At 35.6% G+C, this 15337-nt stretch overlaps 1 protein-coding gene across 3 annotated transcripts in view; it reads left to right on the plus strand.

The window, feature by feature from the left end:
- The window catches only part of LOC106883358 (uncharacterized), a 279464-nt gene that overhangs the window by 185999 nt on the left and 78128 nt on the right, over positions 1–15337 (plus strand). For all 3 annotated transcript variants that reach the window (XM_089365289.1, XM_089365290.1, XM_089365291.1), the window contains one exon: positions 8471–8757. In XM_089365289.1, coding sequence (XP_089221415.1) covers positions 8471–8757 — 287 coding nt within the window. The remainder of the gene's footprint in view (positions 1–8470; positions 8758–15337) is intronic.

Here is a 15337-nt window from a genome sequence, read left to right on the forward strand (position 1 = left end):
GTATTCACATTTGATATTTATGGTCAAAGGCATTCCAGCCATGACTATCCCATACTTTTCAGACATAGTTAACCTCAAATTACATTATTCAATATGCCCTTCCCTTTTCTCTTAAAGAAGACATTAATATATAGTGCAAGAAAAGTGTGGCTGCTATTTCTAGCAGTTTCATGTAATTGTGTGGAGGCTCTTTCTTGTGATGGTAAACGCGATATACAAGAATATAGTTTATTTGCAGTTTTTTTTGTTTTATTTAGAATGTGTGAGGGTCTGTTTATGTCTGTGAGTATGTGTGTATGTCTGTGAGTATGTGTGTATGTCTGTGAGTGTGTGTATGTCTCTGCGAGTGCATTTATGTCTCTATGAGTGTGTGTGTGTCTTTGTGAGAGCATGTGCATGTCTGGGAGTGTCTGTCTTTTTGAGTGTCTGTGTGTGTGTGCATGTATCTCTGAACGTGTGTGTGTGTGTGTGTGTGTGTGTGTGTGTCTTTAAATGTGTGTGTGTGAATGTATTTACATGGCTGGATCAGTGTTTATTTATATGAAGAGAAGTTTGTCAAAACAGAGCTAGTTTGAAACTTTGCATTTTCTGACAATTGTCACAAGATGTAAACTGTAATGCTAACTTCTAAAATTATAAACACAGCAAATCAAATAATTCAACATTACTAGATAAACATCCCAAGTAGATCTGTTTCAACTGAAAAGGACCTGGGATCAAGTTAGATTCAAGTCAAGAAGCCTGATGGCTTATTGTTATTATTTTCTCAAAATTTAAATTTCTGTTTTTGTTAGCTTTTTAGAGGAGAAGCATCAGTGTTTGTGGCCTTTACAGGCCCTCTTTGAATGAGATCATCATCATCATCATCATCATTTAATGTCCTCCTCCCATGCTGGCATGGGTTGGATGGTTTGACAGGAGCTGGCCAGGCAGGAGCCTGCACCAGACTTCTGTGTCTGTTATGGCAGGGTTTTTACAACTTGATGCCCTTCTTAACACCAACCACTTTACAGAGAGAGTGGACTGAGTGCTTTTTACATGGCACCAGCACAGGCAAGGTCAGTTTTGGCATGTTTTTTACAGCTGGATGCCTTTCCAAATGCCAACCTCTTTGCAGTTTGGACTGGATGCTTTTTACGTGGTACCAGCACTGGCAGGGTCAACAAGTTACTTTGCAAAACAAATAATCTTTGAGAGGGAATCTTGTGTCAGATAATTAAAGGTTAGAGTGTAACAGAGACAAAGGCAGAAATAGGTATCTTGCTATAGAGGAAGTACATGGTTACCCAGCTAGAGGGAGAGGGAAATATCTTTGCATATTTTCAGGGTTCCATTTCACAAAACTGACCAAGAAGCTGTAATGTGTCCTAATATTTTTTAAGATGATAGGGTGTCACATGGGGGTGGATATGACTACTATTTCTAACAAGTGAAGCAACCACATAGAACAGTGATAGGAAACCCACCCTGTCTCAGGTAAAATTTTGCCCTGATTCAAATTTGAAACTTCTGCGATTTAATAGAAGTTGTGCATGTATCAATTTGTAAAATTGAGGATTTAGGCACAAGATGTGTTTATAAGGTTTCTGACCTCTAATATAAAGGGTTTTCTCATGTTTTGTGGTAGCATTATTTTATTATTGCATATGTGAAAGCTGAACTTGGAAGTAAATTCGTTCAAAATTAGTAATTAAGAATGAAATTAATTCTATGGGGCAAGTCAAATATTGTGTTTTTATCTCAGTCAATTTAGTTGTTGATGTTAATTATGCTCGCCTTATGCTGCCCCCCCTCCCACCTCTAAGCCAATCTCTTAAACCAGTTTTGATCTGGTAGACTTGGTATTCAAGCTTATGCCATAAGAAATTGGATTGTATATTAAATGAGATCCCTAAATATTTTTCATTAGAGTGAAAAGGAAAAATTTTCTGAAAGGTATTATATTTAGGTAGGAAGATTTATTTTATTGTACCTTATTTCATTACATTTATTTTTTTCTAAAGAAAATATCCAATTTTCCATTCTACCATGGGTGGGATAGGAATCTTTTTACTGCTTTTTGCTGTTGTTTGTGTTGTTAGAGTAATTGTTTTTACAGCTGTTTTGCTTATTCTGATGTAAAATAAGAAAGGAGTCTGTTTTGTCAGTTAAATTTCCAACCAAGGTATGCATAGTTCTGTACCTTACTCACTTATAGAACACTGGCTGTAGTAAAAGTTTCAATTTCTAATCATGAAGTGTCCAGTAGTCTCAATTTCACACATATTCATTACTCAGTCTCTCCTCACAACCTTTGGTTCTCATTTTGTCTGCCTTATCCAACTGAAGCCACTAGAGATAAAAATTTCACTTTAACCTTTCAGTTTAAACTTTTAATTACAAGTGTAGCATAGTTGCAAGCATGGCTGTTTTGGTTCTAGGTTTAGTTCCACTGTGTGGCACTTAGGGCAAGTTATGGATCAGTTTGGCTGATGGAAACAACTGAAAAAGAAGCCTGTCATGATCTGTTGATTAATCAACATGTCACTGCTTGCATGTTCGCCAGATGAGTTGAGAGTTGCATAACATTATGTGATTTTATGGATGTTGTGCATACTGCATACCTCACTATACTGTGTTTATGTCGCAATAAAGACTCATAACAATACAATTGTAGCAATATCAGATGACTCATTTGTCTGTTTTTATTTTATACTAACTTAAAAGCTGCACTTCTTGCAGACATTTAAACTCGCTCCTGCCTGGAGGAGGTGGGGGGGGGGGGGTAATTGGGCCTGCAGACCAAAACTAAGGACAGTGATGATAATAAAGCATTTATCGGTACCGTACCAATATGGTATTACTTTAAATTCAGTTTAAATGAAAATCTTTTAAGTTCACAAATTTTTGGAGTTCTTTTAAAATTTGAATAGATGATATATACGTACATACTTGCAGATCATCATTTAACATCTGTTGTCCATACTGGCATGGGTTGGACAGTTTGACCAGGCTGCACCAGACTCCAGTCTGATTTGGCATGGTTTTCTATGGCTGGGTGCCCTTCCTAATGCCAACCACTCCGAGAGTGTAATAGATGCTTTTATGTGCCACCAGCACAGGTGCCAATTCGCGTGACACTGATATCTGCCACAACTGCAATTTTGCTCAGCTTGATGGATCTTCTTCTCAAGCACAACATAATGCCAAAAGGTCTCGCTCATTGCCTATGTGAGGCCCATCACTTGAAAGGAACTCAGCCACTTTGCCTCCATGAGGCCCAACACTCTAAAAGAACTCAACCACTTTGCCTCCATGAGACCCAACACTCAACAGGTGTTCTTTACGTGCCACTAGCACAGGTACCAGTTATCATGACTATGATTTCACTTGGCTTAATGGGTCCTCAAGCACAACACATCACCAAAGGTCTTGGTCACTAGTCGTTGCCTCTGTGAGACTCAAAGTTCAAAGATCATGCTTCACCACTTTGTCCCATGTCTTCCTGGGTCTACCTCTACCACAGATTCCCTCCACTGTTAGAGATCGGCACTTCTTCACACAGCTGTCCTCGTCCATACGCATCACATGACTATTCCAGTGCAGTCATCTCTCTTGCACACCACATCTGATGCCTCTTATGCCTAACTTTTCTCTCAAGATGCTTACCATCTATTGAACATGCACACTGATATTGCACATCCAGCAAAGCATACTGGCTTCATTTCTTTCAAGCCTACACATGTCCTCCGCTGTTACAGCCCATGTTTCACTGCCATGCAGCGTGCGCTGTGACATATGTATGTATGCATGTATGCATGCATGTATGTATGTATTGTGTCTGTGTTTGTCCTCCACCGCCGCTTGATAACTGGTGTTTACGTTCACGTAACTTAGTGGTTTAGTAAAAGTGATCAATAGAAAAAGTACCAGTCATAAAAAAGAAAGAACTGGTGTCAATTTGTTTGACAAAATTCTTCAAGGCAGCGTCCCAGTGTAGCCACAGTGTGATGACTGAAAAAGAATAACTAAATTACTTATAAAACTAAAAGCGAAGGGAAGTAACTCTTGTACTATGGCGCTGAAACCTTTCTCTGTCACTTTAACTGCTAGAAATAGCAACCAAAATGCTTTTAAATCAGATCATAATGCTGGATGTTCAAGAACTGAATGAAAGGCAGGTTTTTAATCCTGGGATCATCCTGATTCCAAAAAGGGTATAATGTGTCTTGGTAGAGCAAATGTAGACTGAGGTACAGGGGACAGACAGAATTTTGCTTTTATATATATATATATATATATATATATATATATATATACAGGGTGGGGCAGAGAGGACAGACGTTTTTGAAAAATTCACAAAATCATTAATTTTAGCTGCAAACAAATTTTATTGACATCAATGTGTTTGTACTGAATTAGCATTTGTCAAAATCAAGTCTGGAAAGCAAAATCCATCATGTGGTGTCCGTTTTCATTGATGCATTTCTGAAGGCGTTCTTGGAAGTTGGCCTCCACTCTCTCCAGCATTGCTCTGTCAATTTAGGTGACTTCCACGCTAATAGCTTCCTTCAAATCGTCCACTGTATGGGGCTTGAGGTTTCCCCACAAGAAATAATCACACCTGGACAAATCAGGGGGCCAAGGAATGTCAGTAAACTTGGAAATGAGGCAGTCACTGAAAAGAGGGTAAAGACGTCTATTAATGATGATCTGGCTGTGTGGGTTGTCACTCCACCCTGCTAAAACCACACATGTCGAAAAGGCATGCATTTTCGTCATAATTCAGGCACAAAGAAGTTGTTTATCATCTTGATATAATAACTCAGAGTTCAAAAAAGTAAGGACCAATGACGGCAGTTTTTCCAACATCACACCAGACCATCATTTTGGGGCTGTGCCGTGGTCTTTTGTGCAGTTCTCTCAGATTTTCAAGAACCCAGTAACAAAAGCTCTTTTGATTCACAATGCTTCAAAAATTGCTTCCATCTGATGTGCGAAGTTAAGCCACTGTGCATAGTCCCATGGTTTCAACTGTTGCCCAATGATCAATTTGTACAGGTGGAAATGCAAGTCTTCATGCAAAAAACGCCTTACTGATCGATTACCAATGCCAAGTTCAGTGGAATGCCTTTGAGCAGAGTGATTTGGACTCCGTATCAAAGTTTGTCTGACATGTTCCACATTTTCCAGAGTCCGTACAGCTTATAGCACCCGCACCAGTTTCCTATTCATTTGTGTACCTCATGTACAAAGTGCATTCACCCAACATAAGATTATGTTACAGGTGGGAACAGCCTGATTTTGGTGAATGTTGAAGTGGTGCCAAAAACTCACGCTGAACTGCTGTGACAGACTTGTTATTCTTCATGTCACTGTCGTAGGCAAACATGCGCTGCTGTATCGTCCATGGCTTCATCTGAAAAGAAAAACAAACATGCTAAGACACCTTGGGGCTGAGTAATAGTCATTACAAAAACATCTGTCCTCTCTGCCCCATCCTCTTGTTAACCTCTTGAAGGGATGGTTTCATCCAAGGAAATACCTAGTATTTTGGGGGAATGAATTTCCTTAAAATAATAGGTTTATATAAAAACATACAGTTCATATTCATTTAAGAGAAGAGGAAAATGGAGATTGTGAAGTTAATAATTGTTTATTATTAACAGCAAATTGGTCATCTTCACTTACAGCCGTTTCTATTAATACTCAGTAAGCATTGAATTTACATTTATGCGACATGAGCACAATATCATCAGAGGTAAAAAGATGTACATTTGGATGCTAAATGTGTGTTTGTGAATTCATGTTAGCAGACTAAAAATGGTAACATGAATTTTACAAACAGACATTTGGAAACAAGTGAGGTTCGGTAGTAAGAACATCAGGCAATAAAAACAATCTGCCTCAATAAACTCTGTCCACTCAGTGCAATCTTTGAAATGCGAAACAAAAATGATGATGATATTTATTGAAATAGACTGTCTTTGTTTCAGTTAATTTTGAAAATAATGAAGAATTTAGTAAAATATCTTTATCGTTATTAAGTTGGTGTATGGAAAATAGATTAACATGAGATTTTTTAAATTTTACATGAAGTTTTGAGATCATTTTAAAACAGGAAGTTTGTATCAGAGAAGCAGAGATAGTCTTGTTGCAGGGTGTTATCAAAAAAGGTTAAGTCAAAGAAAATCACAATTAAGTATTAACTTGAGAAGAGCATGCTTTGTAAAATCAAGAAGCTGTGGTGTTTGATCAGTCTTGATATCTGATAACTTCAACCCTGCTGCCAAGTATTCAAATTCTCTTCATACTTGAGTGTATGTATGGAAAGAGAGAGAGAGAGAGAGAGAGAGAGAGAGAGAGAGAGAGAGAGAGAGAGAGAGAGCGGATGAGTGTTTACTAGATCAAATGAATGGAAAGGTTAATGAAAGTAATTAGATACTACTTACATAACATGTAAGCAAGAAGTGTATCAGAAATAAGATTATAACCAGATGAATTTACAGGAAACGTGCTTGCACTTAAGTGAAGTATTTGCCACCCCTCTACCAACCACATAGAAGGAAATAACATTGTACCTCATTAATCAAAATTATGCTGAAAGAGAAAAACAAGACATCGTGAAATTGAAATGAAACATTAAACACCTTCAAAATTACAGAATTATTAAGATAGTAAAATTATTTTATCTTACATGAAATGAATGAATGAAGATATTTCAAAGAATCTTTTTAAAGATTTGAAATATTTGGAGATGGGTATATACTAAGTAAGGATTTTTCTAGATTTTTTCTAGATAAACCTGAGAAGCTTATTACAAGATTTGAAGCCATAGAGTTGTAGAATGCATCTTAGACCACCACAATAGCCTTTACATCAGTGATCCTCAACCAGGGTCCGTACAAGGTTTTATTGTTTAAATCTATGTACAGTAAATCGGTTCTACTTTTACAATACAAAAAATATTTAAAATTTTTTATACAGTTCCTTTTAAGTATAAAAATATAATATCATTTTTTTAAACATCAAATGGCTGAGAGGATCCACCTGAGTAAAATAGGAATCAAAGGAGTCCACAGGTAAAAAATGGTTGAGAACCACTGCTTTGCATGATTGCTCAAATTGCTAGAAATAGTAGTCAAATTTTTCTGTTGATTTAAAAAAAAAAGGAACACATCAGGTAATATAATCCTACATATACTAAATCTGAATAAAGGATGAAATAATCACAGGTTGGATTGCTTTGATCAGGTCTGCTATGGAAACTAAACAGCAAATACCAACAAGATAAGTTTTTGTATCAAGACTGAGGCATTTACTCTGAAGCAGACGTGTAATTGTAATTAATATATGATGTATATTTTGAGTGAGCTGATGTTAGTTGTGTTTACAGGAAGTGGAAGTAGTCTAAACAAAGCTTATTATATGTTAGCAGAAAACACAAGAGAATCCTTACACTGATTGAAAAAGGTTAGAGACATGCAGGCCTAAAATTAAAGAGGTTGCTGATAACACTGATGATGTTATTGTATTGTCCTTGATCAGCTCCAATTGAACAAACTTATTGTATGCTAGAAGTTGATGGAACGACAAGGTGCAGCTCAAAATCTGTTTTCCCACTTACAGCAGGTTTTCACTTAAGCTGAGAACTATATTACATACTCCAATATACAATAACAAATTGTGTTGGTGCAGGGGTTGTGATGATGAAGGTATTAACAGTTACAGTGGTACACATGTGAGAGGAATGCAGTTCTAAGAAATAATTTTGACAATCTGTTCAGTAAATGAGAAATGCTTTTAGTGTATCAAAGAAGAAAGTTAGAAGCCCATGTACACTGTTTAAGGTGAGGTGACATTAGACGAGCAAGTTTCATAAAAGCAGAAACCACTTAATTAATGCATTATTGAATTACAGAAATTAGTTTAAGTATCAGCCTATGAGGCAGTTGCTCAGAGAGAGAGAGTTATGTCAACTTACAAAAGTTTCTAACTTTTATAAACAATATTACCAAAATGTGTTTGAAACATCACTTCACATTACTAATTTATGAAAATCATACTAATATTTCTGTGAATTCTTCCAAATCTCAATTATTTTGAAAACCAGGTAATAAAATATCAAAGTTTTGGAAAGTATAATTATTGAATTTTCCCATTTATTATTACTAATAAATTCTTTAAGGTGGAGAGTTGGCAGAACCATTAGCATACCAGATAAAATGGTTAATGGCATTTCTTCTGTTTTACGTTCTGCATTCAGATTCCAATGAAGCTGACTTTGCCATTCATCCTTTTGGGACCGGTGAAATATAAGTACCAGTCAAGCACTGGGGTCGAGGTTATTAACTTACCCACTCCCTCAAAATTGCTGGCCTTGTGCCAAAATTTGAAACTATTATTAATAATTTATTTTTTTTAATGAGCTTCTAACTGAAAACTTTCCTTTGTCTTAAGACTTATTTTTTCGTTTTAATTTACATGACAGGTATCCGCGTGACACCTATGCATCTTACAGAAGCAAGCAGTCACACCGGTCTGTGGGTGTTTATAAGCGGTCAAAATCAACACTTGATAACAGCCTACTTACTGATCAAGAGGATGATGAGAAAATCAGGAATAATAACAATGGATGGAAAAGTGAAGACAATTTGGGACATGTCGGCTTTCAATCACGAGCCTCATCTGAGCAATGCCTTGCTGGAATTGATCAAGTATCTGATCAGCTCTACTTACATCTATCATCATCAACCGTATCTCTTCCTACTGATGCTGGTAAGGTTTTATAGCTACTTTAATTGCTTTGAACTTCACCATTCCTAAAAAGAAATATTACAAATTCTTGAAATTTCTAATGACATCAACAGCGTAATCATATTTATGTACATTTATTCTCAATCTCTATTTGTTGGAGTTCATTTTTCTTTTTCTTATTTTAATGTCACTCATTAAAGAAAAAAATTGACCGACAAATATTTCAATGAAACAGCAGAATCTGAGGAAACTAATAGTGACTTCCTTCAACAAAATTGTAAATGTGGCACCTTGGGCAAGTGTCTTCTACTATAGCCTCGGGCCGTCCAAAGCTTTGTGAGTGGATTTGGTAGACGGAAACTGAAAGAAGCCCGTCATATATATATATATATGTGTGTGTGTGTGTGTGTATATGTTTGTGTGTCTGTGTTTGTTCCCCCCAACATCGCTTGACAACCGATGCTGGTATGTTTACGTCCCCGTAACTTAGTGGTTCTGCAAAAGAGACCGATAGAATAAGTCCTGGGGTCGATTTGCTCGACTAAAGGTGGTGCTCCAGCATGGCCGCAGTCAAATGACTGAAACAAGTAAAAGAGTTAAGAGTATATAAAATTAACAAAGGGAAATAAATTAATCTGTTTCAACCAGGACTCTTTATTATGGATATAGTTAACAACAAAGGATCTTACTCAAAACAGTACATATCTCTTGTTCTTTATAGTAAAATATCCACCCAACTTTTGTGAACCCTTTTATCCAAATATTTGACTTGTGTGTTGTAGAAGTTGAAGCAAATCAGTTTATTACAAACCGATGTGTTTTTGATGGTCGTGGAATTGTTTAGCCCAAATCCAACATACATATATATGATCAAAGGTGTTCTAGTTGTGAATATTGCATTTTTACCTATTCCCCTCCCCCCCACCAGATATAATATATTTAGAATTATTATGTCCTTCCATTTTTTCTTTTTCTTTTTTAAGCTGTTGGGGTGTGATTTCAAGAGAGATTTAGCTGCTGTTTGTAGCCATTTGAGTGGCCACATACAGGTTCCTTTGTTTGTTTTTCTGATAGCTATATATTTTAATTTCATAGATGAAAATGGAAAGAATCCTCTTGTGTGTGTATATATTTGTCACTATCTCTCTCTCTATCTCTCTCTCTCTCTTTCTCTCTCTCTCTCTCTCTCTCTCTCATTACACTCTTGGGGTGGTTGGCATTAGGAACGACATCCAGCCGTAGAAACCATGCCAAGTCAGACTAGAGTGTGGTGCAACCCTTCAGCTTACCAGTCCAGATCAAACTGTTGAACCCATGCAAGCATGGATAATGGAGGAGGTTAAATGAAGATATATATTATATATATGTGGCTATGTGGTAAGTAGCTTGCTTACCAACCACATGGTTCCAGGTTCAGCCCCACTGCGTGGCACCTTGGGCAAGTGTCTTCTATAGCCTTGGGCCGACCAAAGCCTTGTGAGTGGATCTGGTAGATGGAAGCTGAAAGAAGCCCGTCATATATATGTATATATATATATATATATATATATATATATATATATATATATATATATGTATGTGCACGTATATGTTTGTGTGTTTGTGTTTAAGTCTCCATAACTTAGCGGTTCGGCAAAAGAGACCGATAGAATAAGTCCTGGAGTCAATTTGTTCAACTAAAGGCGGTGCTCTAGCATGGCCACAGTCAGAATGACTGAAACAAGTAAAAGAGTAAAGAATATATATATATATATATATCATCATCATCATATACATATATATATATATATATATATACATATATATATATATATATATATATATATATATATATATATATATATATATATATATATATATATATATATATATATATATATATATAAAGGGTGCAGAATAGCACCAGTGATTGCTAAAGATAAGAGCCAAAATTAACTCTAAAGTCCACAAAAAAGCATTAATCTAGTCGGTAGATGCTTCTGAGGAGAAACAAGACCTTACTGGTTAAATTTTGAAATCATATGATAAAGCTTTGTCCAACTTTGTTTTCTTTTTTTGGTGAGTTTATCTCAAAAAGGGGAAGAACATTTAGCTTGCTGTGCCCACTTCCCGTAAATATAAAGAGGTTAGTGCTTTTTCGTGGCTTTTAGAGTTAATTTTGACTCTTATTTTTAGCAGTTGCTGATGCTATTTTGCACCCTTTATTTATTAATTCCTTTTTGGTTTTTAATTGCTAGTGAGCCACTCATACCATAATGTGTTTAATATATCATTGTAGTATCTTTTTGTATTGACATTACACACACACATACACACATATAAGCGCAGGAGTAGCTGTGTGGTAAGTAGCTTGCTTATCAACCACATGATTCTGGGTTCAGTCCCACTATGTGGCACCTTGGGCAAGTATCTTCTTCTATAGCCTTGGGCCAACCAAAGCCTTGTGAGTGGATTTGGTAGACGGAAACTGAAAGAAGCCTGTCATATATATGTGTGTGTGTGTGTGTGTGTATGTATGTATATATATATATGTGTGTGTGTCTGTGTTTGTCCTCCCACCATCACTTCACAACTGATGCTGGTGTGTTTATGTCCCCATAATTTAGTAGGTTGGCAAAAGAGACTGATATGAACAAGGACCACTTAATCCAAGCTGGTAAATGATTTTGACCCTGCGTAGAGACAGTTATTGATGCTTATAAGTGGGTTTTTTTTTGTAAACTATAAATCTGTCCTCAAATACTGTTCACACCCTGTTGTGACTCTCTGTACCATTCTCTCTCCCCACCTTCATTTCCTCTCTCTTTCTTTCTTAAATTCTCTTTATCTCCCCTTCTCCCCCTTTCATTTTTCTCTAATTCTTTTCGTCTCCCCTTCACTGTTCTCTATCTCTCTCTCTCTCTCTCTTTCTCACTCTTCCTCTACTCTCTCATTGCTCACACGTGACCATTGGCCATCTTTCTTTTCCTAACTTGAATTTCTTTCTTTCCTTTTGATCTGCCACACAGATTCGCCACCTCACCTTGTTATGGCTTATCAGCCCTTACTGTTTGTTTTCACTGTCCTGTTTTTGTTACCAACTTTGACCCTCCACAAATCCCAAATTTTATTTTGCTTTGTGGGAGTAACTGTTTTTCAAAGACACATTTTGTCATAATTGCTCAAAATGTAGAGTAGATAAAACAGCCGACAACTGATGAAGGGTCGTTCTTTATGTTATTTGTCTTGTTTTCCATTTGTTTCTTTTATTTTCACAAGAAAGTTTGTATTTCATGTTGTTTACATTTTATGACATCCTGTACTCATATATGCATATGTATATACATGTATATGTAAGTATGCACATATATGTATGCATATATGCATATATGCATATATATATATATATTTAATTAGAAGATATGTTAACCCCATGAAGTGATGGTTACTTCCAAGGAAATAGTGATATTTTGGGAGGATGAAATTCCCTCAACACAATAGGTATATATAAAGCATACAGTTTATATTCATTTAAAAGAAGGAAAGAAATGGAGTTTAGGAAGTTAATAATAAACAATTATTAACTTCCTAATCTCCATTTTCTTTTCTTCTTATATATATCATCATCATCATCGTTTAACGTCCGCTTTCCATGCTAGCATGGGTTGGACGATTTAATTGAGGACTGGTGAAACCGGATGGCAACACCAGGCTCCAATCTAATTTGGCAGAGTTTCTACAGCTGGATGCCCTTCCTAATGCCAACCACTCAGAGAGTGTAGTGAGTGCTTTTACGTGTCACCCGCACGAAAACGGCCACGCTCGAAATGGTGTCTTTTATGTGCCACCCGCACAAGAGCCAGTCCAGGGGCACTGGCAACGATCTCACTCGAAAACCCTACAAAGGCCAGTCAGGCAGTACTGGCAACGGTCACGCTCATTTCATACATACACAAAGGAATAAAAGATGTTATGAATTTCATTAGCTTACTACTGTGTCTGCTATAAAATGCACAAGTAATCACAATTGAGTGCATTGCATCTTATAGTAGAAACAGCTGTAAGCTAATGAAGTCCATAACTTAACCATTGTTTGTTACTTTGTCATCCCAGTTTCTTATCACTACTCTTTACTCAAGTGACACTTCATTCTGAAGCATGTGGATATTGAGTCCTAACACCAGGTTATTAGTATCAGAATGTCTAAGCTATTTATAATATATAAATATATATATATATATATATATATATATATATTATCAAGTTAGAAAACAGTGTGTTCTAAAGGATACAAATTAATTTATTAATTAATTAACATTTTCACCTACAACTGTTTCATTTCACAAATAAAATTAAAATTACTAAACGTGCATAAATATATAATTTTGCATTTTAAATATCTTGTATGGAAAATCATCCTTGCATTGACCTTTGTACACCCTGATGGTTTTCCATATAAGCTATTTAAAATGCAAAATTATATATTTGTATATGTTTTGTAATTTTAATTTTGTTTGTGAAATGAAACAATTGTAGGTGAATATGTTGATTAATTAATAAATTAATTTGTATCCATTAGATCTCTCTTTTATATTTTACAATATTTTATATATTAAACCAGTGTATCTTGGATAAAAATATGCCTATACGAGGTCTAAATATCCTCACTGTGACTATATATATATATATATATATATATATATATATATATATATATATATATATATATATATATATATATATATATATAGTGTGTGTGTGTGTGTGTGTGTGTGTAAAATGACTTATCAGGTTTTTAATATATCTCGATGTCTTTTTGTGACATTTACATATACAATGCAATAAATAACCTCATATAACATAGCATGTTGTCAGCTTCATGTGACAGTCCCATAAAAGGGAAGAATGCTGCTGTTATTTAGCCCTAGGAAACACCGTTTCCTGTTGTACTTGACACATTTCCTGTGTCCTTATGTTTTCAAATTGGAGACAAGTACCTCCACCTAGCAAAGCCAGCATCCAGATACTAGTTTCAGAGTCATTGCGCATCATCAGTCTGGAGTAGCTACTGCTTAAATATATTATTTCTATTTTCAAAAGTCAGTGAATATGTTTTCAAAGGTGGATAGGCATCGACAGCTAGCAAGCCATACTACTCCAGACTGTTGATGAGCAATGACTCTGAAACTAGTCTCTGGATACTGGCTTTGCTGGGTGGAGGTACTTGTCTCCAATTTGAAAACATAAGGACACAGGAAATGTGTCAAGTACAACAGGAAACGGTGTTTCCTAGGGCTAAATAACAGCAGCATTCTTCCCTTTTATGGGACTGTCACATGAAGCTGACAACATGCTATGTTATATGAGGTTATTTATTGCATTGTATATGTAAATGTCACAAAAAGACATCGAGATATATTAAAAACCTGATAAGTCATTTTACACACACACACACACACACACACACTATATATATATATATATATATATATATATATATATATATATATATATATATATAGTCACAGTGAGGATATTTAGACCTCGTATAGGCATATTTTTATCCAAGATACACTGGTTTAATATATAAAATATTGTAAAATATAAAAGAGAGATCTAATGGATACAAATTAATTTATTAATTAATCAACATATTCACCTACAATTGTTTCATTTCACAAACAAAATTAAAATTACAAAACATATACAAATATATAATTTTGCATTTTAAATAGCTTATATGGAAAACCATCAGGGTGTACAAAGGTCAATGCAAGGATGATTTTCCATACAAGATATTTAAAATGCAAAATTATATATTTATGCACGTTTAGTAATTTTAATTTTATTTGTGAAATGAAACAGTTGTAGGTGAAAATGTTAATTAATTAATAAATTAATTTGTATCCTTTAGAACACACTGTTTTCTAACTTGATAATATATATATATATATATATATATATATATATTTATATATTATAAATAGCTTAGACATTCTGATACTAATAACCTGGTGTTAGGACTCAATATCCACATGCTTCAGAATGAAGTGTCACTTGAGTAAAGAGTAGTGATAAGAAACTGGGATGACAAAGTAACAAACAATGGTTAAGTTATGGACTTCATTAGCTTACAGCTGTTTCTACTATAAGATGCAATGCACTCAATTGTGATTACTTGTGCATTTTATAGCAGACACAGTAGTAAGCTAATGAAATTCATAACATCTTTTATTCCTTTGTGTATGTATGAAATGAGCGTGACCGTTGCCAGTACTGCCTGACTGGCCTTTGTAGGGTTTTCGAGTGAGATCGTTGCCAGTGCCCCTGGACTGGCTCTTGTGCGGGTGGCACATAAAAGACACCATTTCGAGCGTGGCCGTTTTCGTGCGGGTGACACGTAAAAGCACTCACTACACTCTCTGAGTGGTTGGCATTAGGAAGGGCATCCAGCTGTAGAAACTCTGCCAAATTAGATTGGAGCCACTTTGAAAACATAAAGACACAGGAAATGTGTCAAGTCCAACAGGAAACGGTGTTTCCAAGGGCTAAATAACAGTAGCATTCTTCCCTTTCATGGGACTGTCACATTAAGTTGACAACATGCTATCACTTTATCATG

Source organism: Octopus bimaculoides, chromosome Z, assembly GCF_046866305.1.
Source record: "Octopus bimaculoides isolate indiv1 chromosome Z, ASM4686630v1, whole genome shotgun sequence".
Lineage (NCBI taxonomy): Eukaryota > Metazoa > Mollusca > Cephalopoda > Octopoda > Octopodidae > Octopus > Octopus bimaculoides.